The sequence below is a fragment of the Panulirus ornatus genome, chromosome 65 (assembly GCF_036320965.1).
Source record: "Panulirus ornatus isolate Po-2019 chromosome 65, ASM3632096v1, whole genome shotgun sequence".
In the NCBI taxonomy this organism is placed as follows: Eukaryota; Metazoa; Arthropoda; class Malacostraca; order Decapoda; family Palinuridae; genus Panulirus; species Panulirus ornatus.
Genome location: NC_092288.1, coordinates 13,614,716 through 13,641,438, shown reverse-complemented (window position 1 = coordinate 13,641,438; position 26,723 = coordinate 13,614,716). Strand labels below are relative to the sequence as shown.

At 38.3% G+C, this 26,723-nt stretch overlaps 1 protein-coding gene across 1 annotated transcript; it reads right to left on the bottom strand.

Annotated features, from left to right (window-relative positions):
* Positions 1-156: 156 nt before the first annotated feature.
* Positions 157-26,597, bottom strand: IntS10 (integrator complex subunit 10). Its single transcript, XM_071658105.1, has 13 exons — positions 26,374-26,597; positions 17,797-17,864; positions 16,773-16,900; positions 12,260-12,375; positions 11,287-11,362; positions 9,387-9,517; positions 8,624-8,739; positions 7,525-7,700; positions 6,304-6,615; positions 4,609-4,820; positions 3,500-3,745; positions 2,346-2,536; positions 157-423 (listed from the first exon to the last, which is right to left on the bottom strand). The coding sequence occupies exons 1-13, from the start codon at positions 26,518-26,520 to the stop codon at positions 261-263; spliced, it is 2,082 nt and encodes a 693-aa protein (XP_071514206.1). The 5' UTR covers positions 26,521-26,597; the 3' UTR covers positions 157-260.
* Between the last annotated feature and the right edge of the window lie 126 nt (positions 26,598-26,723).

The following is a 26,723-nucleotide window of genomic DNA, read 5'->3' as shown; positions in this document are numbered from 1 at the left end:
AGAAATTCAAATACAGGAAAGGGGGATTCCAGCTCCTGCTCCAGTCCCCTTTAGTCACCTTATGCGATACACAAGAAAAAAGGAGGTAGAATTCTTCCTCCCCATCCCAAATATATCATCATTTATGCAGGCAATTTCATTGAAAAAAACAGGGGGTGAGTTCTTTGAAATTATTTTACTTTTAAGAAATCATATAAAAGTGGTTAACATCCTGTAAGAGGTAAATAACCTCAGGTAGTTAGTCTCTGCTGTCTTCATCATCACATGATATTTTCATGCACTAATGATCCCTCACGAGTTAGGAAATTGATGATCGTACCTTCAATAGGTTCTGAACTGCGTAACATCAATTTCTTCATTCCCATCTTAAAATCATGCTTGAGGTCTCTATCTACACCACGTGTAGAAATTGTTCTCTGCTGTCTGAAAGATGACACATACATAATGAAGAAATTTTTGACTATGACAATGCTACCTCATTCTCTTATGACTTCTTGTAAATCAAATATAATCAGTCTAAATGATCTGTCTTAAAAACAAAAGTCAATGTACCTTCTGTTACGTGACTAGTTACATATTTCAGTTAAGTCCTGAAAGCTACTGTCTAGACATGAATATCATTAATTTGTAATGACAATAATTCATAAAAAAAATTCTACATACCTCTCTAATCTATCTCTACCTACTATCTTTATCCACAGTCCCATTTACATTGGGGTGGGTCATGCATATATAGGTAACTTTTGGGGAAATAATAATTTTGTAAAACTGCAGTCCCCAGCTCCAACGTTGCAGGGATGCCATATTATCTGAGGTAGATTTGTTACTTTTCTATTAAAATAATAAATTCATCTGCTTTATGTTCAATTTAGAGCTTATTAATCTGGAACTGTATTAATGTAAGCCTGTTTCTTTGTGCTGTTTAGATATTGTGAGAAACACCTATTACTGGTAGCCCTTTGTTATCTGTACTAATGTTGATCATCTCATTTACAGCATCAGAGTCTAAGTTATAATTAATGATATTAATGTAAATACAGTTCAACAACTGATTTGTTTATCTGAATTTTTCAGTCTGTTTACAGGAACGAGTTAGCTTTAATGTTTTAGCTGTTCCATCAGTAGTAAACATGTTTGTTTTAATGCTTTAACTATTCTATCTATCTATCTACTTATTTACTTGCATGCAACATGCTTGTCTCTCCCTATTCAGTACATGATCCTTAATAGATCCCTACTTTTCTATACTTCTAAACATTACTACATGCTTTGACCACTCTCAAGTGCATATTTGCTCTTGTCCGTCCACCCTTCTCTCAAATGTTATGTGATGATTTACTTAGTTCTGTATTGTCTCGATATCAATTATTAGTCATTCATTTTATCCATCTTATTATCAAGAAATCCTGCTGAACATCCTTATAATCAGCAAACATACATCTCTTGCAAACACTAGTGTCCTATTTCCAGCTATTAATCTTTTTACATCTCACTGTTTCTCCTGCCTTAGTGGCAGCATCAAGTACAAATGAACAACAGCCTCAACTGCATACAGCCACTCTTTGGCTGTCATGAATATGGTACCAAAACTAAACCTACCATCCATCCACTTGATATGCCCTGGTTCATCCCACTGATATGCTGTCCCCTATACACCATATTAATCCAATTCATTCTTCTTTTTGAATGCATCTCACCCTTCTGAATGTTCAGGCTCCGATATCTCAGACACACCTTCACCCCATCCTGTAATCTTCCTCTCTCCACTTCTGAGATGTAAATCCTCTTAGTCAGCTTTTCCTCTCTCTTCTCCATATGTCGAAACCATTCCAGCACACCCTGATTAGCTCTTTCACAATGCACTTGCTATCACACCTCTCTCTTACACTGTCAAGCCTTACATAATTAACCTGCTTCACATTTCCATGAAGTCCATCCTCTTCCTTTCTTTTGCATTTGAGGCCCAAAACTTACATTCATACAACACATCAATACTCATGTATCTATAGCAAGCCGCTATCCTCCAGTCCTCATCATTCAGACTTACACTCAACCATCCTGTTTCATTCCTCTGCTGCATCTGATTACCCTACTTTTGTTCACATTTACAAATTTTCAAAAGCAATTGCAAATTATAAATTACCTGATACCAAACTTGGCCACTTTAGAGACAGAATGTTACAGAAGTATGTTCCCACATACTTGCTTGTTGAAGATAACTTAAAAGGGTGGGACTCCAACACCGTAAAACAGAATCCATATTAAATGTGCAAAAAAATTTCACAAAGACATAAGAAAAGTCTTAATGGATTCAAACAATTCCCGAAAAAATCTTCACAACTTACTTGTTGTTGTGGTTTATAGGTATAATGTCCAACTGCAAATTTCCTCCCTCTTTGGTGGCCAAGTACATAAATTCTTCCAGGATGTCTGGTGTAGTGATGTAGTTGTAAAACAGAGGGTAAGAAAAGCCTCCTTGTTTTCTAATTATTTGAACAATTTCTTCAAAAGTGCTCATGTACTTTGGCCATTCATACTGTAAACAGTAAAACCCTCAATTATAAATTGAAATGTGTGAAATATTGCTACAGTCTGACATTCAAAGTAAATGGTTTTATACCTAATTGCCTTTCCCATCTTCACAAGGTAGCATTAAGAAATGATGAACAAAGTCTCATTTGCATGCATCCAGTAAAGCTATCATGTATACTGTAAACTTGCATAATGCAGCAGTAACAAACAAGTTGGGGAAACTTCTATATGCATTATCAGGAATTCCCTGACTTTAGTTATACCTATTAAATCATCTACCAAGTCATGTTAAAACAACTAAATTCATACTTGCCAGGATAACTCTCACTTATTCAGCTTACTTGTAACTAGTGAATATTTCTAAAGTGGCAACAAAGCACTGCACCAAATTGTTCAGTTTACAAAAAAGCAATATTCTTACTAAATTAAAACTGGGAGCGTACAGGTGGTTGGCATGAGAAACTTGGTATGGCGGGGAATGCAAAGGTAATGAATTTTGGAGTGGAGTGGGTGAAGTGCAATACTTTGAGGTGGTTTGGGCATGTGGAAAAATGCAAGACAGTTTACAAGGAGAGTGTATGATGGTATGACGATAGATGTTGATGTGAGAGGAAGACCACCTGTGACATGGGGAAATAGAGTGGAATAGTACTGGAGGAAGAGAAATGGTGGAAGGATATGTGGAATGGTGTATGCAAGGGAGGCATGTAAGAACAGGGATAAGTGGAGACTTTTGCTGTGGCCAACCCCTTAATGGGAGTTCTTGGAGGGAATGAGGGAATTAGAATAGATGGACAAATGGATATGTAGGTAGATAGTAAATACAAAAAGATACAGAAGAAAGAACTAATCATCTCTTCCTGGTGCTATCTGGCCGACAAGGGAAAAGACACTCAGGTAAAAAATATGTCCCTATGTTAAACTGTAAAACAATGAAGCACAACCTAATTCTCTCATATGTTCATACCTGTAAAAGTGTAATTAGATGGCCAATGCACAAATCATCCATGTGCCTATCCACAATTATCCGCTGTCTAAGTGCATGTATCAGAAGAGTGGTTGCAAACTGTAAACACTGTGGTCGTGTGAGTGCCAAGACATGGAGATGTCGGCGATTGGGAGGAGCTGATATGCACAAGTCCCCAGTCAGCCCTCCAACTCCAACCCAGCCTGGAAGCTGACCCACAACTTCTAGTACAGTTTCTGCTGCTCCCTGTCCAAAAGAAAGTGAATAATTTAAAATTAATGTCTCTTATTTATAATTTCTCCATGGCCAACTTTCATTAAATAGTTCTGGTGTTACCCAAAACCTTCCTAAAGGCTCCTGCAGCCCAGGGTTGTGCTATTTCCAGTAGCAGGGATATGTAGACTTCCTAGGAATGAGAAGTTCTTTGACAAGACTGTACTCCCAATGATACAACCTCATCAAAGGTGACTTTTCCCTCACAGAGTGACCTTGATCAGGCAGAGTCTGGTAACACCAATAATTCAGGGTGTAAGTATAAACAGAATTTTTTTGGGTAGATTCAGCTTCTCACATAGATTTTTTTCTCATCAACAAGTTTGCCTATAATTTCATTCCACCACAGTCTTCCTCTCCTTCTATAGCCTTTAATACCTCTGTGGCAACCTATGTTAGAAGATTTACTAGGCAATTTTTTCCCACTCTACTTTGTAGAATGGAAAGAGTGCAACTCCATCCAATTTAGTTCAAGAGTTCAAGCATAAGATGGAGACTTACTATATCTCTGAAACCTGTTCTAAATGGAACTCCCTCAAAATGGTGGCCACAGCAAGTGTCCATAACTAGACAACTTACTTTAAAATCATTTATAAATCAAACAGAACTAAGGGTTTCAGCAAAAAGTATGTAAAGGCCTTTCATAACAGAAAGTTATCACAAATATGTTGGTTACTATTTTGAAAAGGATATTAAATTCTTAAGTAAACTAACATGGAAGCTTCTGATACAGGTTCAAAGACTAACATATTAAAGACTATTATTTGGTGTGAAATAGGAATACAATTTATCTTGGAACTTGAAGCAGGTTACAAAAGAAAACAGTGAATACTTACAGACAGATTATTTAGAGCATATAATACTGAAGCTAATTTGAGGTTAGTACTGATGAAAGTGGTAGGAAGTTGATGGACTCGATGTGTGAGGGTATGACGAAGCTCTCGTGCTGCATCTTCTAGTCTTCCTTGATAAATCAAAACATCTACTGTGAAAACTCGCAACCACCACCAACGATCAGTGCCAAGACTCTCCAACAGTCGTACAAACTCTGTTAATATTGACAACAATTAATCATGAATACTTCCTGTCATAATTCAAGCATTAGAAGACTATTTCTAATTCCTAATTAATGAGAAAATCATGATCAGGGTAATTCTGCTTGAAATTCCTGACAAGGTATTCATTACAGATAAAAAATCACAAGAAAAAATGTATAGTTGCCATTCTGCTGCTGCAAAATGATGAGGGATGGTAGATTTTGATTAGCACTACATAAAAAACATTGAGCTGATGGGATTTTTTTTGTCTTTTACACTCATAGACCTGGCAGTCCAAGTTCTGGTTGACCATCTCAGAGAGCTTTTGTACAGAATAAAACGTCTGGGTGAAGTAGGAAATATAGGCAGTAGCACTCCTCCTCTAGCCCTGTCTACCTGGTGAATAACAGATGGAACTTGTTCAGGCAAATAAACTAAGGGTGGCTGATATTGTGAATGCATCCTCAGCTAAACTAAGTTTCTAATATATCAAAGTTAATTTTTTGAATCAACAGTAAGTAAGGACACCTGAGCTCATATGCAAATGGAATACTGGTCTATCTACAGTAAACCTTGTGAAGGCAACAGTATCTCTCATCTATAAGATGAGCATTCAAATATGACAATGACAATTACCAAGAAATGCTTACAAATATAAATAGAAGAGATATTATAAACATATCTTTCAAATCAGGGATACAAAAAATGGTGCAACAAAACATCTGAAATTCTGAAATTCATATTCTATAACTTCATGAACATGAACACCGATGATATATAATACAACCAGCTAATGACACTGGTTCTCTGACATTTCAGATTAAAGATCTGAAAACACAGATTTTGTATATGACAAATTGAATACTTCCTTTCTAAAGTATGCAGCTAGACAATCACAGGTCTAAAATACTTAGGATAAGGGATATGACTAAAACTGAGTTATAATTTGTAAAGCCATTATTAGCCTCACAAAACACAAAGACAGCACATTTTTATCTTCTTGTGGAACAGCAAATATCTCACAATGCAGTTGATAAATAATAGAGAATTATTTGAAATGTCTAAATATTTCCATATATTTTTTTTTTTTTAAACTATTCGCCATTTCCCGCGTTAACGAGGTAGCGTTAAGAACAGAGGACTGGGCTTTTTTGGAATATCCTCACCTGGCCCCCTCTGTTCCTTCTTTTGAAAAATTAAAAAAAAAAACGAGAGGGGAGGATTTCCAGCCCCCCGCTCCCTCCCCTTTTAGTCGCCTTCTACGACACGCAGGGAATACGTGGGAAGTATTCTTAATCCCCTATCCCCAGGGATAATTTCCATATATATAATAAGAATATAAATATACCAGTTATATATGAAAATAAACTCTTACCTCCTGACTGAAGGTGCAGAGTAAAACATGGGAAAAGGTATGAAAAAATGATTTTATCATATAAAAACAATAATATTATGAGACAGTACATGAAAGGGTAAGTCCTCGGAAATACTAACCAGCACGTAGTTGTTCGTAGGAGTTGAGAAGGTCCCAACACTTAATCGCTGTGGTAAGTGCTTGTGACAGTCCACCAGCAGCAATGCCTCCTGGTGTATTAACTGACATTCCTACTACTGTTCCATTGACTGGTGTGACATTCTGACCAACTGGAGTAGGTCTACTGACTGTAATAATGGGGATGGTTGGATCTTCATCCAACGAAGGACGTGATCGCTTTGGGGGTATGATGACTGACTCATCACGCTCACATTCAGGAAAAATAAATGCTTCCACTAAAGTTAAGGGAGGACTTGTTGAGGTGCTGTTTTCTGATAAGGAAAAAATGAAATTACTACTTCCATGCTAATGTAACTTTTCATAGTAGATAAACAATATGTGGTTAAAGAAACTTACAATAATCTATGCTTCCAGATATATATTACTTATATACTGAACATATCATTACTGCATAAGCACATACATTACCAGACAGCTAACCTTGGCTATCTACAAAATTTTTATGGGAGTCTGTGAGGATCTACCAATCTTGTCACATGTGGTTCCGTCCTTTTACAACATTCACATACCAACTCTTCTTGGAGGCCTGACAGAGATCTTCAAAATCTCCACCATCCTTCCAGAGTATTTTCTTCATGTTTTGCTTCTCTTCTTTCTAAATCTCTCTACCTTTTTCTGCTCCCTCACTTCTAATTTTATCTCTCTATTTACAAATCTGAAGGCAATTCTAACTCATCCATTCTTTCTTTCCATGGTGCATACAACTGGCACAAGCTTATTCATCAACTTGATAAACCATCAAACAATTTTCTTCAATTATCATTTCAACTCTTACTATCAAACTTAACATATTGACATGATTAAAGACCACTGTGAAAAGGAATGCACTCTATTTAAAAAATTAGTTCAACTCTCATAATTAACTAACTCTTAGATATAAACATGCAGGTGATTATCCATACACCATATCAACCTCCTTTGTAACAGACAAACAGCATTTGGTGTATGCATGATCTCAACCTAACCACTAAAGGGAAAGCTCTCCATGGAAAATTTCCATAAAGAAGATTTTGAGACTTTTCAGTAAAAGAAAGAATATTTTTCTACTCTCTCCATGTGCACAACGGCTAAAGATCATAGCTAATTATCCAAACTATCTTACGGTCTAATATAATCTATTCTTCTGCTTTTAAGTATCATCATTCTTTTTAAAGACTTACCTTGGTTGAAATCTGGGTACAGGCGTTTTGTGTAGTCCATAAGAGCATGAAGGAAAATGGTCAAAATTGTGTAGAGGACCTCACGGACATCCTCACCTCCCTCACCCTTCGGCCCACCCAAACGAGCACCACCTTCAACTAAGCTTTGGATTCTTTGTAGGATAACTTCTCTGTTGCTAATAAGGAAAGATCATAACCTTGGATGAATGTTATCAATGATATACAGGTAGAATGATAAATAGAGAGATGAGTGGATGAATAGATGGTTAACTGATGGATCAACAGGCAAATCAGTGATGGACAAATGTACGAAGAGGAGGACAGACAGACTGGGAGACATATTAAAAAATAATAGAACTGATAATTGGTCAATGAAAATAACTGACTCATTAAAGTGGTAACCAAGGCCATATTGCACTGGAGCAGGGATGGTGTAGTAGTTAAGTACTATTTGTTTTCTTGTGACTGACAAAATGAGAGAAGCATCAAGTGTTTCCAAATCCTCATGATTACTAGTAATTTCATATTATTTTCTAGGCTTATACTACCTGGTAGGAAGTTCCTTGTATGGATAGCTTTCAGGAGAGGGTCAACAGATGTAGAACTAGCAAGATAATGTAAACTGCAGATTAAATCAAAGGATGAGGTGCTATTGTTAAGGAGTTGAGCTTTACAGATTTTATCTTAAACATCAATTCCTCCTTACTTTCAAAATAAAGAGAAAAGAAATGACTATAGGAAAACATTTAAGGTCTAAAAGATATTGAAAATAAATCTCTTTGGTAGGAAGTTCCTGATACAAATGGCTTTCAGGATAAGGTCAGCAGATGTATAAGTAGCAAAAGAATGCATACAGCAAATTAAATCATTGGATGAGGTACTATTGTCAAGAACTTGAGATTTACAAATTTTATCTAGAATTCTAATTCCTTCTTACCTTGAAAATAAATGAAAGGAAATGACTACATGAAACTATTCAAGGTCTAAAAGATAATGAAAAAATCTTTATGCCATAGCATACACAAATAAATCTCAATCCATAACATATACAAATAAATCTCATTGCCATAACATATACAAATAAATCTCAATGCCATACCTAGTACTGTGGAAGCCACTTGCTAAGTCCCAGCCAAGATTCCAGCCAATTAATTGCACTACAGTGAAGAGCTGTTGCCATGGATCATCAATTTTTCCATCACCATCAAGGATACCCTAATAAAAAAAAACCATAAATATATAAGTAGATTACTAGTTTCTGTACCTAATTGTTTCTACCATCTTGATGTGGTAGCTTCAGGAACAAACAAATAATGGCCTTATCTTCACATATCCACTCCATATATCTTGCATAATGTAACAAAACCAATGTATACTGTCCAGAGCCATCCCCACTGACTACTTCATGGTTTATCTGGTAAAACTTGACTGCTTCAAATGACCTGGTTCATTACACTGGCAGTCCATTGCTCCCATACACCATAGTGATCTGATTCATTCTATTTCATACATGCCTCTCACTGTCCTGACTGTTCAGTCCTTGATATCCCATAGCCACCTTCACAGCATCCTTCTGTCTCCAATTTTTCTAAAACCTAGTCATCTTTCCTGCTTGAACAAGGCAGGAGAAGATATCTGAGCCTTCAAGAAAATTTCATTGTTTGACTCCTTCAGTTTCTAATTATAGAAAATAGTATTACAAGAGGGGGATTTTCCAGCCCCTTACTCATGCCACTCTCAGTTGCCTTCAGGTCACATAGATTATTTTTGTTAAATGGAAAACTGTGAAACAAATTTTAGTACAAGGAGTTCTGAGTTCTTACCATACTATCATTTTAAAAGAAATCTGTTAATTTACACACCTGCATAACTTTGGATGGAGTAGTAACATAAGTGACATAAAACTCAATGGCTCTGGAAAGAAGGCTATACAGAGTCTTGGGGCGTACTTCCAGCCCATGAGTTTGTAACAGTCTTGGCAACAGCTCACACACTGGAGGAACAAAGATGTGTAAAGGTAATATGAAGATGATAATATATAAACATACAGATGAACTGACAAGTAACTGGTGAAAAGATAGGTCACTGTGTTCTATATGAGTGCCCAAAGCAATTCATATTGTTAGTTAAAACACAAGAGGAGTTGACACCCAGAAAGAAACACAAATACTTCAGTGAAGAAAAATGGTATGATAATTCTTTTTTTTTACATGACAAGATTATGCAGTAAATTCTACGGATTTTGTTCATGAGTCAAGCACATTAAGATATGAAATATGAATTCTGAGACTGAAAAAGAGATGAAGTCAATAATGTGGGTATATGGCAAGTGTTTAAGAAAGGGGTTGATAGTATACTGATAATGACAATCATGTAAAAAAATCTTTCTTAGAAATCTGCAATACTGAACTAATTGCCTAATGTGCCTTCCTGACAGGTACTTACACTAACAGATGATCCAATCCATGTAATCCACAAGTCCCTAATACACAAAACCCTAGTTTCCTATCACTACTGTCTATTTCACCTAGCACCTTCTACTTACTCTTCACTCCTTCCTCTACTTATCTCCCAGCCATCCATTAAAAACATAAATTACACATTGTTTTGGCACTGGATCCAATCACTGATTATCTTTCTAGTTTGTCCAGAAAATATCCTTGACCTCCTCTTCTCTACTATTACACAGTGCATATCCTATGATCATAGAAGTCTCAAAATCAATTTCACCTTAATTTCATGATAAACTAAAGTTTACATACTGTATTTATACTCAAATATCTTTGTAAACCAGCCATCTTTTATCAAAATCCCTACAATATCCTTTGCATAATCATCTTTATTAATTAAGAAGCTTACTCTCACATTCCTTACAGCATTCCATTTAAATGCTCCAGAAGACCTTAACTTTTTATATACTATTAATGGATTTAATGAATATGTGCAATAATGCAGCTGGACTAGATGGTCTCCTTATCATGCCAAAAGGAGTGTAAAATGAATGTCAGAATGTACCCAGTATTTAGAGCTGTAGTGATATTCCAGCTGGAGTTGTGCATCCAGCATGTTAAGCTCCTCTGGTGCTTAAGGATGCTGACATTTGAGCAGGACACCTCTTCTACCATATCTTGCCAATTCCTGTGCTGCCCTCTTGTGAATGTTAAAGGGGCTGCATAATTTCAACTAAACACTAAATGACACCTAAGTTAAATCTATATAGAATAATCCCATCATTAGCAAGGTCAATCAAACTGATCAGTTTCAGAAAAAGTTGACAATGGCACCTAGAAAAGAGTTGTATGAGCAGCTCCTCGTACTCCATGGTGTTAACATGATTTTGTTTTGAACTTTCCTGGCAAGTTTTAAGGTACATCTTACATAAAACTTATTCTACGCATCTTTTGAGGCTGACAGATTTTCTGAGTCAGAAAAAAAAAAGCTTGTCTATTTTCAAAAGGATGGCACTGCCTGTTGGTCCAACATCTCAATATTTCTTCAGTTTGAGCACAACAAAAAATGGTATGTGTGCTAAGATGACAGAAGTTTGACATAAGCCTGGTAGATTAATAACTTACATAATGACTAGAGGAGCAAAGAAAATTTTTGCAATGACAGGTGGATTGTCATTTGCATCTAGAACATGACATGTCCATTACAACTGCAACCCCTTTGAAAGGTTGACTGCATCCACAGAAAAACATAAAAAATGTTTCTTTTGGTATAAATCAGTATAATACAAAGGAACATGACAAAATGACTCACCCAGCATCCGCCTGAAGGGGTTGAGTGGCCCAGGGCAATGCTTTTCAGCTGCAAGTAGACTCTCCACCAATTGTAACTGTAAAACAATGTTCAGTTTTCATCTAAAGCCAACTCTCCACCAATTGTAACTGTAAAACAACGTTCAGTTTTCATTGACAGCCAATCTAATTATCTACATTCTAAAACAAGAAAGCCAATACAGGGTTTACAACCCTTATAGCTATCCATCTTTTTGTTCCACATGAGTAATTTGCCACATTCCAAGCAAACTATGTGGAAAACCTTGTAACCTCAAACTTCTGTAAAGTTGTGGTGCATGCTGGTTCAGATGTCCTAAAATGCATTATAAAATATGAAGGTATGGATTCATAAGATATTCATTACCAAGAATACTTATCTAGTCAACAACTAAGGCCAACCTCAACCTTGCACAATGTGTAAAACTTTCCAAAACCAGCATCCAATACCTGAGGTCCAATTTACACTGAGTCACTTTGCAAATCAATATCACTATTTCTCCTTCCTAACACTGGGGGTAGAAAATGAGAAATTTAGATGTACAGTGTATGTAGCTATATGTAGTAGCTTTACTGAGGGATCTCTGAAGGCTTCTGGTACAAATCATACTTTACATCTGAAAAAACTATAGACATAGCTCAATGTAACCTAAAAACAAGTGTGAAACCTTGTTATGGATATCCTACATTCTGAAGCAATGCAATTATATCATCTCTACATACATATTCAAAGTTCAATTGTAACAATGAAACCCCTGATTGGACCTCAATGGTAACAGAGAAGTGTTGGACTGAGAGCAATTCTGAATACCTGTGAGGACATTTCTAAGAGACTAAAAAGTGCTGGACGGGAGAAAACCATGTTGATATTAAGACATCATGAATTTGCCAAGACAGAAGCCTGCAAACAACTAAATGGGAATTTGTTACTGAAGAAAAGAACTTCCAAAACATACCCCATGGTGAGAAGTGGTCTCAGGGAAGGTGGTGGTCAACAAAAGCATGAGACGACATCGTGTCATGGTGTCTTGAGAACGCTCAGCTGCTGATAACACCATTCCCAGCTGGATATCTACAAGAAAATGGCTGGCTAAATCATACTTGGAAGAATTCAATTATCATTATTTACACTCTAGAAATTCATACTATTTCGCCAAAAATGTGAATTTGAATAAAATATGTCATAAGATTTGCAGGTGCTATGGGTGCACTGGCAGAGATATGCGGGATAAGAAAATTAATTGTAAGTGGTTAGACTAATTACAATTGTTACATTCAAGGGTAAGGTGGAGGGAAGGAAGAGGATACATGTGCAGGGGCCTATAGCAAAAAGGGAGGTAAGAAGGGCAATAATGAGGCTGAAGGTAGGAAAGGTACCTAGAGTGGATGAAATTATGGCTGAAATGTTGAAGTATGGAGGAGAAAGTGTGATAGAGTGGATGCATCTGATATGTAACTTAGCATGGAAACAAAAGGTTGTGCCTGAGGACTGGGTGAAAGCTATTACTGTAGCAATTGAAGGGGAATAAGTCTTTTACATATACAAGAAAAAAATGTATGCAAGAATAATGACTGACAAAGTGATGGAAGAGACTGAATGCAGATAAGTGAAGAGCAAGGGGGTTTCAGGAAAAGTAGGATATGTAATGATCAGATTTTCATAATAAAGATGACCATGAAAAAGTATCTAACAAAAGATAAGAAGGTGTATGCAGCTTTTATAGATCTGGAGAAAGCTTATGACAGAGTCGAGTGGAATGCTTTGTGGGCTGTGTTAAGGATATATGGTATAGGGGGACAACTGTTGGATGGTGTAAAAGTCTTCTACAGAGGAGAAGATGCGTGTGTAAGAGTGGATGAGGAACTGAGCAAAAGTTTTGGGATACATGTAGGTGTGAGGCAGGGCTGTGTAATGTCACCGTGGCTTTTCAATAGTGATCAGAGAGATGGAAGCAAAACTAGGGAAAAGGGGTGCAGAGACGGAGTGAACGGAGTGTGGTGGTGAGATATGGTAGCTAGTGGTAAGCCTATTTAAGGGTGATACCATGTTGTTTGCAGAGAATGAAGAGGAGTTGCAGATGGTTGTGAGTGTGTTTTATAATGTATGTAAGCATAGGAGACTGAAGGTAAATGCAAGTAAAAGTAAAGAAATGGTGTTTGAAAGGAAACACAGGGAAAGTATAGATTTTGTAAAACCATATAGAGTGAAAGAAGAGTGTACTAAATTGTGCTGAGGATATGGGGGGAAAAACACTGGAAGAATTGAGGGAATCTTAGTATCTCGGAGCTGTCATGGGTAAGTGTGGTGATGTGGGAGGAGAGATAAGGGAGAGCAGTAAAGGGTAGAAAAGTCATTTTGGTCCTTTAATAGAACAATGAAGGGTAGAGGTGTAAGTATGGAAGTGAAGAGAGGATTACGGGACAGCATAGTCCTCCCAACCCTGACATATGCAGCTGAAACATGGATGTGGAATGAGGTACAGAGCTCAAGAATCCAGGCTGTGAAAATGAGCTATTTGAGAAGAGCATGTGGTGTGACTTGGTGGAATGAAAAAAAAATGAAAGGGTGTACATGAGATCTGGTATGGCAAGGAATGCAGAGGGAGTGAATTGTAGAGTAGCAGAATGGGTGAAATGTAATACTCTGAGGTGGTTTGGGCATGTGGAAAGAATGCAAGACTGGGAGTTTACAATGGAAGTGTATGATGGTACAATTAAAGGGGATGGTGTGAGTGGCAGACCACCTGTGACACGAGCAAATAGGGTGGAGGAATACTGAGGGAGAGTTACAGGAAGAATACATGGAATGATGTATGTGAGGGAGGCATGTAAGGACAGGGATAAATGGAGACTCTCATCCCATGGCCACCCCTTGATGGGAGCTCCTGGAGGGAATGGGCAACAGAGATATATATAGTTAGGTAGATAGATAGACTAATTACTGCACCCTAAGAGATGAAGTTTGAAGGACACATGTTAAATGGTTCTGTCCAGTCAAATAAGATGAACCCTGATTTTGAAAGCCGATACAGACATTTGATGAGGTGAACTTACATAGCAAAGCCAGTGCCATGAAATGGTACAATCAAAATTTGGGTATACAAATATCATTGGCCAAAAAACAAGGCAAGCTTTATAATTTCAATTCATGGGACACAAAGTCACTGCATTACATGGAGGTATTTAGCAAATACCATGATTATGTAGGGCAAAGAAAGAAGACTCATTACTGGCACTAAATGTTTTTCACATAAGACAAAAAATATGGAATACAACTCTGACAACCTTAGGGTTGTAGAGCAATATAATTATACTCTGATGCACTGTCATTGCAACTTGCCTATATTTCTCTCCTTTGCTAAAAGGTCTGTCAACTGATATCTTGCTGGAATTGGATGCAATAACTGTATGATGCAGAAAATATTTAGAGCTAAAGATAGCTACTGTAATAAGAGTGATAAGGTTGCACTGGTGAACAGCAAATGCAGTTTGGCAGGGAAAACTACACAAAGCTGCAATGCATTGGTACTTGAAACAACTATGGTGGCGCACACTTTCAGCAGGAACTGGGAGTAGGTTGAAACATGCCAGATACAATCACACAGATACCATTTAATAAACTGTCTTTGTAATTGGAGATAGTGGATATTCCAGACAGTTCTTTCCAATTAGTTGAATGCAGTATAATAATGTTTTCTTATTTAAAAAGTTAAAGGGGGTTTAAAACGTGTTAATACAGAAAATAAAGAATCTTTTGAATCTTTTCTGGACCTCTAATTCTTTTTTGTTTACTCCAAAGTCTAATATCACCTAAATTTGAGCCTTAAATATCAGTGTTGGCACATAAAAGTTTGCTGTACTAACAGCAGTTCAGGCTATTTTTGACCATATGAAGGATTTCATGCAAAAATTGCATTTACAACAAAGAAATGAAGTATCTAATTATGCCAACAAAAGACTCTGTGAAATAAACTTTAGCCAAAATATAATATAGTGTGATAAAGAAAAACAGTCCTCATTAATTTTGCCATTCAAAAATTCAAACACCCACATAGCAACATCATTGGGAAAAGCAGCAGATTCTGCAATTTTACAAACACATGTGGTTTAATCTAAGGGGCTCACTTATGCTGCAATAATAGAAACAGAAAATAATAAGCATTTTACTTACTGTTTGGCTGTCTAATTAAGTATGAATCTCTACAGCCACAACAAATCCCTGCCTACACAAAGAGTAAGTTCACATCTGAGTATGTAGTTAGTACATTCTAAATGGTTCCAAAAGTTCATCACCAGTCTCTTCATACATGATCTGCATATCTTACCAAAGACAAAAAGATCAGAAGATTCTTGAACTATAGAAACCTAACGCAACGCATCATAATTCAAACCACAATCACTGTATCTAAACCACATCATACAAAACTTTAAGAGCCAAAGATGAAAGAAACTACATTTATCATTTACAAAGTTTCTCCAGACCATCAAAAATATGATGGACTCTCTGTTTGTAAACAATGGCTCAACACAATCAGACTTTGCAAACTCTTCTTTCAAACATAAAAATCAGGAAATGCAATGCACACCCTGATAATTCAGTAATGTCTCTGTAAATCACCCTTTTCCATGATAATTTCACTATGTGCATCATCACAAAGCCCCATCTTTATTCTACCCAATATGAGATGGTTCCATCAACTGTACACACAACCTCTCTAGTGGCTAGCTAGCAATCAGCCTTGTTATTGGCCCAAGAAAAAACAACTAGACAATTGTTTTATTTGCATTTAGGACCATGATGCCTGAAGCACGGAATACAAGTTAATAAGAATGGTAAAAAAATATGGATAACTAGGCCTTCTATGTCAGAAGTCCAGCAGCCTTGCCTACACAAGAGTTTCTAGTATGCATCCTTCAAGTTATGCTGAATGTCCATGAAACAGGCAATAAAGAAAAGAAGAGTATAACGAAATTACAAAGTAAAAAGAGCAATTTAGAAAAATGATAATTCATAATAGTTGTGAGTGCTGTCTTGGAGTCATTAAGGACAGCAAGAACAGATGACAGTGAAATATTTTAAGGAAACCAATATATTATCAATGTTCTTTAACTTTTGAAATAAAAATCTTCATATCTTAAATCTATCACCCACAACAAGTGCAATAATCAAAACAATGGGTGCATGAGGTGCCTGTTCATGCTTTAACACAATGATGAAGTAATACTGAGGATTTGTTATCTCTGCCAAATTAAACTGTGAGTCACATTCAAAGCTTTCAAAACAGGTTGTACATAGACTTCTCAATAATTTTTCTTATTAACTTTCTCCACAACTTTTTATATAAAAGGCAAAGTAAGCACATCCCCTACTTTTGCTTTGTACTTATATTACACATTTTTTTCTCACTCTAAAATGAAATACCACTACAAACATACCCTCATCATTTCCAAAAATATTGTGGATCTCACCTTTAGGAAGCATATTGAAGAGGTAAGTGAGAAATGACGTTTGTGAGTCAGGAGTGTTTTCTCGTAATGCTGACATGATGTTGTCTACTTCTCGCCAAAGCAGTGGCTCGTGGGCAAATTCTCGTAACCTATAAACAAGTGAAAAATTATCAACAAGTTAGGCAACAATGAAGCCAATCCCACTGTTGGAGTTCCCTGGCTCAAAAACAAGAAAATATTCAAGCACCTGTTCTACGTCACGGAAACTATCATCACATCAAATGCCCCTTTTCATCCACGAGGTGACCTGCAAGACCTCATGTACTGATATAATCAAGGAATCAGGGTAGTAGCCCCTAGCAACAAGGACTAATAACCATTTAAGGCTAGTGCACTAGTTTTATTGCTATTACTCTTCCCATCACTTTTGAAGTGCATGGTCATGCTAGCCTCCTTTTGGATGAAAAGAAGTTTTGGTCATGATCCCAGTAAATGGAGAAGCAAAGTTAACACTGGAAGTATTGAAGCACAAGAGATACAGAGTATCTAAATAAAAAGAACTGGTTATCTGGCCTAATGTTAAGTTTTCAAAAACCATTAGTGTCACTTGAACTGTTCAAAGAATCATAATCCTTGCAGTTAGTATTGGTATGCTAATGCAGAATGGTTTCGTCTTATAACTATACTGTATGTAGATACAAAAAATAAAACAAAATACATGATTTGGAAATGAATAAAAGATATCAAAAGATAATAAGAAATTATTTGTTATTCTTTTTAACATGGTATCAAAGCAACAAATATTCAATAAAGAAAAACATAGTTATATGCAAGTGACTTTACTCTCATAGATAAAAGCCACAAAACTAAGACAACAAAAAAAAGTAAAAAAAGGACTTTTATATGCTATGAAATGTTTGGCCTAGCATATTTATAAAACTTTAAAAAAGGATTTCTAGAAGCTATGAAATGTTTGACCGAACAGAAATCATAGCCTCTATCATGTACTCTAAAAACTTATACAAAAATCATAAATGAAACTTACAACACTCCAAGACATTTTGCTGCTTCCTTGACATTCTTGGCAGCCTTCTCAATCTGGTAAACCTCAAACTGTAAAAGAAATACAATTAGAGGTCACCACGAAATCAAACTTAAAAAAAATTCCACACACACATACACACACACACACACACACACACACACACACACTCACATCTTCGTTGTATATCAACTGACTTATATTTCTCTCTTGCGCCTCCATTTTCCCCGTGGACTCAAAGGAACTTATAAATGAATAAATAAATAAATATATATCTTTCTTTCTTTCTTTCAAACTATTCGCCATTTCCTGCGTTAGCAAGGTAGCGTTAAGAACAGAGGACTGGGCCTCTGAGGGAATATCCTCGCCTGGCCCCCTTCTCTGTTCCTTCTTTTGGAAAATTAAAAAAAAACAAAAAAACAAGAGGGGAGGATTTCCAGCCCCCCCGCTCCCTCCCCTTTTAGTCGCCTTCTACGACACGCAGGGAATATGTGGGGTAAACCATGGAAAGTTCTGTGGGGCCTGGATGTGGAAAGGGAGCTGTGGTTTTGGTGCATTATTACATGACAGCTAGAAACTGAGTGTGAACGAATGGGGCCTTTGTTGTCTTTTCCTAGCGCTACCTCACACACATGAGGGGGGAGGGGGTTGTTATTCCATGTGTGGCGAGGTGGCGATGGGAATAAATAAAGGCAGACAGTATGAATTATGTACATGTGTATATATGTATATGTCTGTGTGTGTATATATATGTGTACATTGAGATGTATAGGCATGTATATTTGTGTGTGTGGACGTGTATGTATATACATGTGTATGTGGGTGGGTTGGGCCTTTCTTTGGTCTGTTTCCTTGCGCTACCTCGCTAACGCGAGAGACAGCGACAAAGCAAAATAAATGAATAAATATATATAAATAAATAAATATATATATATATATATATATTTGAATGGAGAAAAACTGGAGGAAGTAAAGTGTTTTAGATATCTGGGAGTGGATCTGGCAGCGGATGGAACCATGGAAGCAGAAGTGAATCATAGGGTGGGGAGGGGGCGAAAATCCTGGGAGCCTTGAAGAATGTGTGGAAGTCGAGAACATTATCTCGGAAAGCAAAAATGGGTATGTTTGAAGGAACAGCAGTTCCAACAATGTTGTATGGTTGCGAGGCGTGGGCTATGGACAGAGTTGTGCGCAGGAGGGTGGATGTGCTGGAAATGAGATGTTTGAGGACAATGTGTGGTGTGAGGTGGTTTGATCAAGTAAGTTATGTAAGGGTAAGAGAGATGTGTGGAAATAAAAAGAGCATGGTTGAGAGAGCAGAAGAGGGTGTTTTGAAATGGTTTGGGCACATGAAGAGAATGAGTGAGGAAAGATTGACCAAGAGGATATATGTGTCGGAGGTGGAGGGAAAGAGGAGAAGTGGGAGACCAAATTGGAGGTGGAAAGATGGAGTGAAAAAGATTTTGTGTGATCGGGGCCTGAACATGCAGGAGGGTGAAAGGAGGGCAAGGTATAGAGTGAATTGGATCGATGTGGTATACCGGGGTTGACGTGCTGTCAGTGGATTGAATCAGGGCATGTGAAGCGTCTGGGGTAAACCATGGAAAGTTGTGTGGGGCCTGGATGTGGAAAGGGAGCTGTGGTTTCGGGCATTATTGCGTCGCAGCTAGAGACTGAGTGTGAACGAATGGGGCCTTTATTGTCTTTTCCTAGTGATACCTCGCACACATGAGGGGGGAGGGGGAAGGTATTCCATGTGTGGCGAGGTGGCGATGGGAGTGAATGGGGGCAGACAGTGTGAATTGTGTGCATGGGTATATATGTATGTGTCTGTGTATGTATATATATGTGTACATTGAGATGTATAGGTATGTATATTTGCGTGTGTGGACGTGTATGTGTATACATTGTGCATGGGGGTGGGATGGGCCATTTCTTTTGTCTGTTTCCTTGCGCTACCTCGCAAACGCAGGAGACAGCGACAAAGCAAAAAAAAAAAAAATATATGTATATATATATATATATATATATATATATATATATATATATATATATATATATATATATATATATATATATATATATATATATATGAGTGAATGTTGGGGTGAAGAGGGTGGTGAGAGTAAGTGAGCTTGGGAAGGAGACCTGTGTGAGGAAGTACCAGGAGAGACTGAGTACAGAATGGAAAAAGGTGAGAAAAATGGAAGTAAGGGGAGTGGGGGAGGAATGGGATGTATTTAGGGAATCAGTGATGGATTGCGCAAAAGATGCTTGTGGCATGAGAAGAGTGGGAGGTGGGTTGATTAGAAAGGGTAGTGAGTGGTGGGATGAAGAAGTAAGAGTATTAGTGAAAGAGAAGAGAGAGGCATTTGGACGATTTTTGCAGGGAAAAAATGCAATTGAGTGGGAGATGTATAAAAGAAAGAGACAGGAGGTCAAGAGAAAGGTGCAAGAGGTGAAAAAAAGGGCAAATGAGAGTTGGGGTGAGAGAGTATCATTAAATTTTAGGGAGAATAAAAAGATGTTCTGGAAGGAGGTAAATAAAGTGCGTAAGACAAGGGAGCAAATGGGAACTTCAGTGAAGGGCGCAAATGGGGAGGTGATAACAAGTAGTGGTGATGTGAGAAGGAGATGGAGTGAGTATTTTGAAGGTCTGTTGAATGTGTTTGATGATAGAGTGGCAGATATAGGGTGTTTTGGTCGGGGTGGTGTGCAAAGTGAGAGGGTTAGGGAAAATGATTTGGTAAACAGAGAAGAGGTAGTGAAAGCTTTGCGGAAGATGAAAGCCGGCAAGGCAGCAGGTTTGGATGGTATTGCAGTGGAATTTATTAAAAAAGGGGGTGACTGTATTGTTGACTGGTTGGTAAGGTTATTTAATGTATGTATGACTCATGGTGAGGTGCCTGAGGATTGGCGGAATGCGTGCATAGTGCCATTGTACAAAGGCAAAGGGGATAAGAGTGAGTGCTCAAATTACAGAGGTATAAGTTTGTTGAGTATTCCTGGTAAATTATATGGGAGGGTATTGATCGAGAGGGTGAAGGCATGTACAGAGCATCAGATTGGGGAAGAGCAGTGTGGTTTCAGAAGTGGTAGAGGATGTGTGGATCAGGTGTTTGCTTTGAAGAATGTATGTGAGAAATACTTAGAAAAGCAAATGGATTTGTATGTAGCATTTATGGATCTGGAGAAGGCATATGATAGAGTTGATAGAGATGCTCTGTGGAAGGTATTAAGAATATATGGTGTGGGAGGAAAGTTGTTAGAAGCAGTGAAAAGTTTTTATCGAGGATGTAAGGCATGTGTACGTGTAGGAAGAGAGGAAAGTGATTGGTTCTCAGTGAATGTAGGTTTGCAGCAGGGGTGTGTGATGTCTCCATGGTTGTTTAATTTGTTTATGGATAGGGTTGTTAGGGAGGTAAATGCAAGAGTTTTGGAAAGAGGGGCAAGTATGAAGTCTGTTGGGGATGAGAGAGCTTGGGAAGTGAGTCAGTTGTTGTTCGCTGAAGATACAGCGCTGGTGGCTGATTCATGTGAGAAACTGCAGAAGCTGGTGACTGAGTTTGGTAAAGTGTGTGGAAGAAGAAAGTTAAGAGTAAATGTGAATAAGAGCAAGGTTATTAGGTACAGTAGGGTTGAGGGTCAAGTCAATTGGGAGGTGAGTTTGAATGGAGAAAAACTGGAGGAAGTGAAGTGTTTTAGATATCTGGGAGTGGATCTGGCAGCGGATGGAACCATGGAAGCGGAAGTGGATCATAGGGTGGGGGAGGGGGCAAAAATTCTGGGGGCCTTGAAGAATGTGTGGAAGTCGAGAACATTATCTCGGAAAGCAAAAATGGGTATGTTTGAAGGAATAGTGGTTCCAACAATGTTGTATGGTTGCGAGGCGTGGGCTATGGATAGAGTTGTGCGCAGGAGGATGGATGTGCTGGAAATGAGATGTTTGAGGACAATGTGTGGTGTGAGGTGGTTTGATCGAGTGAGTAACGTAAGGGTAAGAGAGATGTGTGGAAATAAAAAGAGCGTGGTTGAGAGAGCAGAAGAGGGTGTTTTGAAGTGGTTTGGGCACATGGAGAGAATGGGTGAGGAAAGATTGACCAAGAGGATATATGTGTCGGAGGTGGAGGGAATGAGGAGAAGAGGGAGACCAAATTGGAGGTGGAAAGATGGAGTGAAAAAGATTTTGTGTGATCGGGGCCTGAACATGCAGGAGGGTGAAAGGAGGGCAAGGAATAGAGTGAATTGGAGCGATGTGGTATACCGGGGTTGACGTGCTGTCAGTGGATTGAATCAAGGCATGTGAAGCGTCTGGGGTAAACCATGGAAAGCTGTGTAGGTATGTATATTTGCGTGTGTGGACGTATGTATATACATGTGTATGGGGGGGGGTTGGGCCATTTCTTTCGTCTGTTTCCTTGCGCTACCTCGCAAACGCGGGAGACAGCGACAAAGTATAATAAAAAAAAAAATATAAAATATATATATATATACACATATATATATATGCAGGAGGGTGAAAGGAGGGCAAGGAATAGAGTGAATTGGAGCGATGTGGTATACAGGGGTTGACGTGCTGTCAGTGGATTGAATCAAGGCATGTGAAGCGTCCGGGGTAAACCATGGAAAGCTGTGTAGGTATGTATATTTCCGTGTGTGGACGTGTGTGTGTACATGTGTATGGGGGGGGTTGGGCCATTTCTTTCGTCTGTTTCCTTGCGCTACCTCGCAAACGCGGGAGACAGCGACAAAGTATAAAAAAAAAAAAAAAAAAAAAAAAAAATAATTGGTATGCATGGGGTGTTCAGTGTTGTAAATGGAAATGGTGAAGAGCTTGTAGATTTATGTGCTGAAAAAGGACTGATGATTGGGAATACCTGGTTTAAAAAGCGAGATATACATAAGTATACTTATGTAAGTAGGAGAGATGGCCAGAGAGCGTTATTGGATTACGTGTTAATTGACAGGCGTGCGAAAGAGAGACTTTTGGATGTCAATGTGCTGAGAGGTGCAACTGGAGGGATGTCTGATCATTATCTTGTGGAGGCTAAGGTGAAGATTAGTATGGGTTTTCAGAAAAGAAGAGTGAATGTTGGGGTGAAGAAGGTGGTGAGAGTAAGTGAGCTTGGGAAGGAGACCTGTGTGAGGAAGTATCAGGAGAGACTGTGTACAGAATGGAAAAAGGTGAGAACAATGGAAGTAAGGGGAGTGGGGGAGGAATGGGATGTATTTAGGGAATCAGTGATGGATTGCGCAAAAGATGCTTGTGGCATGAGAAGAGTGGGAGGTGGGCTGTTTAGAAAGGGTAGTGAGTGGTGGGATGAAGAAGTAAGAGTATTAGTGAAAGAGAAGAGGGAGGCATTTGGACGATTTTTGCAGGGAAAAAATGCAATTGAGTGGGAGAAGTATAAAAGAAAGAGACAAGAGGTCAAGAGAAAGGTGCAAGAGGTGAAAAAAAGGGCAAATGAGAGTTGGGGTGAGAGACTATCAGTAAATTTTAGGGAGAATAAAAAGATGTTCTGGAAGGAGGTAAATAGGGTGCGTAAGACAAGGGAGCAAATGGGAACTTCAGTGAAGGGCGTAAATGGGGAGGTGATAACAAGTAGTGGTGATGTGAGAAGGAGATGGAATGAGTATTTTGAAGGTTTGTTGAATGTGTCTGATGACAGAGTGGCAGATATAGGGTGTTTTGGTCGAGGTGGTGTGCAAAGTGAGAGGGTTAGGGAAAATGATTTGGTAAACAGAGAAGAGGTAGTAAAAGCTTTGCGGAAGATGAAAGCCGGCAAGGCAGCAGGTTTGGATGGTATTGCAGTGGAATTTATAAAAAAAGGGGGTGACTGTATTGTTGACTGGTTGGTAAGGTTATTTAATGTATGTATGACTCATGGTTTGGTGCCTGAGGATTGGCGGAATGCGTGCATAGTGCCATTGTACAAAGGCAAAGGGGATAAGAGTGAGTGCTCAAATTACAGAGGTATAAGTTTGTTGAGTATTCCTGGTAAATTATATGGGAGGGTATTGATTGAGAGGGTGAAGGCATGTACAGAGCATCAGATTGGGGAAGAGCAGTGTGGTTTCAGAAGTGGTAGAGGATGTGTGGATCAGGTGTTTGCTTTGAAGAATGTATGTGAGAAATACTTAGAAAAGCAAATGGATTTGTATGTAGCATTTATGGATCTGGAGAAGGCATATGACAGAGTTGATAGAGATGCTCTGTGGAAGGTATTAAGAATATATGGTGTGGGAGGAAAGTTGTTAGAAGCAGTGAAAAGTTTTTATCGAGGATGTAAGGCATGTGTACGTGTAGGAAGAGAGGAAAGTGATTGGTTCTCAGTGAATGTAGGTTTGCGACAGGGGTGTGTGATGTCTCCATGGTTGTTTAATTTGTTTATGGATGGGGTTGTTAGGGAGGTAAATGCAAGAGTTTTGGAAAGAGGGGCAAGTATGAAGTCTGTTGGGGATGAGAGAGCTTGGGAAGTGAGTCAGTTGTTGTTCGCTGATGATACAGCGCTGGTGGCTGATTCATGTGAGAAACTGCAGAAGCTGGTGACTGAGTTTGGTAAAGTGTGTGGAAGAAGAAAGTTAAGAGTAAATGTGAATAAGAGCAAGGTTATTAGGTACAGTAGGGTTGAGGGTCAAGTCAATTGGGAGGTGAGTTTGAATGGAGAAAAACTGGAGGAAGTGAAGTGTTTTAGATATCTGGGAGTGGATCTGGCAGCGGATGGAACCATGGAAGCGGAAGTGGATCATAGGGTGGGGGAGGGGGCGAAAATCCTGGGGGCCTTGAAAAATGTGTGGAAGTCGAGAACATTATCTCGGAAAGCAAAAATGGGTATGTTTGAAGGAATAGTGGTTCCAACAATGTTGTATGGTTGCGAGGCGTGGGCTATGGATAGAGTTGTGCGCAGGAGGATGGATGTGCTGGAAATGAGATGTTTGAGGACAATGTGTGGTGTGAGGTGGTTTGATCGAGTGAGTAACGTAAGGGTAAGAGAGATGTGTGGAAATAAAAAGAGCGTGGTTGAGAGAGCAGAAGAGGGTGTTTTGAAGTGGTTTGGGCACATGGAGAGGATGAGTGGGGAAAGATTGACCAAGAGGATATATGTGTCGGAGGTGGAGGGAACAAGGAGAAGAGGGAGACCAAATTGGAGGTGGAAAGATGGAGTGAAGAAGATTTTGTGTGATCGGGGCCTGAACATGCAGGAGGGTGAAAGGAGGGCAAGGAATAGAGTGAATTGGAGCGATGTGGTATACCGGGGTTGACGTGCTGTCGGTGGATTGAAGCAGGGCATGTGAAGCGTCTGGGGTAAACCATGGAAAGCTGTGTAGGTATGTATATTTGCGTGTGTGGACGTATGTATATACATGTGTATGGGGGGGGGTTGGGCCATTTCTTTCGTCTGTTTCCTTGCGCTACCTCGCAAACGCGGGAGACAGCGACAAAGTATAATGAATATAAAAAATATAATATATATATATATATATATATATATATATATATATATATATGCATATATACACGTACTTGATCGACATTTCCTGTATTAATAAGGAAGTGCTAGAAACAGACAAAGAAAGGTCACATCCACTCATCCATTTTCAAGCTCCCTATCATAATGCTACAAAAGTCTTGTTGGTTCTATTATTCAATGGTGAATTACATTCTTATGAAACATGTGCTCAACTGTACTAAGGATCGTTTAGTTTGGATGGTAAACTATGAGACAGATCTCATAAGCTCTTATTCATCTTCTGTATCTTTAAAGACAACTGAACTCACCCAACATATCTGCAAAATTCAGATACAGTCAAATTCAAACATTACGATGCATGGTGGCATTTTATGGTATGCCTCAACAAATAATGACAATCATGCATTTTTAGACCTTACAGGCAAGTTTTTGTAAAGTTTTACATTTTCATTTGGTTAGTATATCAACTTACAATCTGAATGAAATTACAGACTGAACAATTGCCAGGGTAATGTTTGATGTCAGCTACCCAGAGAATGGTCTTTTTTTTTAAGCCCTCACATATAATACAAGAACATTTGACAGACTTCAAGAAGCCATAGGCATTTCTCCTGTTCATTAACAGTTTAGAAATTTTGAAGGAAGTGTTACACTCAACTGTTGATATAATATGTTTTTACCCCACACTTTCCTTACAATTAAAAGCCCTACTCAGTTTAGGGGACTTTGAAATTGATGGACTTGGAGGTACTAATCTTAAAATCCCACTCTTTACATCAACTCTAAACAGTGCAAGGAATTCACTAATACCACTTTCATCTGTATATCATCTACAATATGTGTATCCATAAACTGCAAAATTGACCTTAAAAAAATCTATAATCCACGATATTTTTTGGTATCAACACCACAATCGAAAATTTCACAATTCCTTTAATATCTTGCATGAAGTATAAACAATCTTTTTTTTTATAATGGTTAGTCTTATAGGATTATGATACATGGTTTATTGTCATTCCCTTCCTTCAGTATCATCATCAGTTATACAACACAGGTTTTGTCCAATACATGTAAAGTAACTCGATTAGTATGAAAACACAAAACTCGCCTGAATCCCAAAGTTCTTGGGAAATAGAGCTTGAGCAGTAATCATCCAACATTTAGCCGCACACGGGTCTTTCTTCTGCTGTTCTTTCGCTCGAAATATAAGGTATTCCTCGTCTGATAAATGACTAAGTTCTTCGTCGGGAGACATCTTTCTTCTTTGTCAAAGTAGAGTACACGACATGCATCAAAACACTTCCTTCCCCTCTCTTTGGGGGTGATTTAAGAGTAGCTTCGTCCCAACCAAAATTAGAATTCCGATGATTCAATCGGGGTTCAACTTTCCGGTACCTAGAGAATATGAATTATAAGAATTCTGCTGTCTTTACTGGATGATATAGCATCAAAATTCTC

Excerpts from the sequence above, each read along its gene's own strand:
- IntS10 (XM_071658105.1), bottom strand. The coding sequence starts at position 26,520 with ATGTCTCCCGACGAAGAACTTAGTCATTTATCAGACGAGGAATACCTT. Across the intron at positions 7,701-8,623 it reads AGTGGCTTCCACAGTACTAG|CAACAGAGAAGTTATCCTAC; the intron begins GTATGGCATTGA and ends TTTCCTTATTAG. Across the intron at positions 3,746-4,608 it reads ATGCTCTAAATAATCTGTCT|GGAGCAGCAGAAACTGTACT; the intron begins GTAAGTATTCAC and ends TCTTTTGGACAG.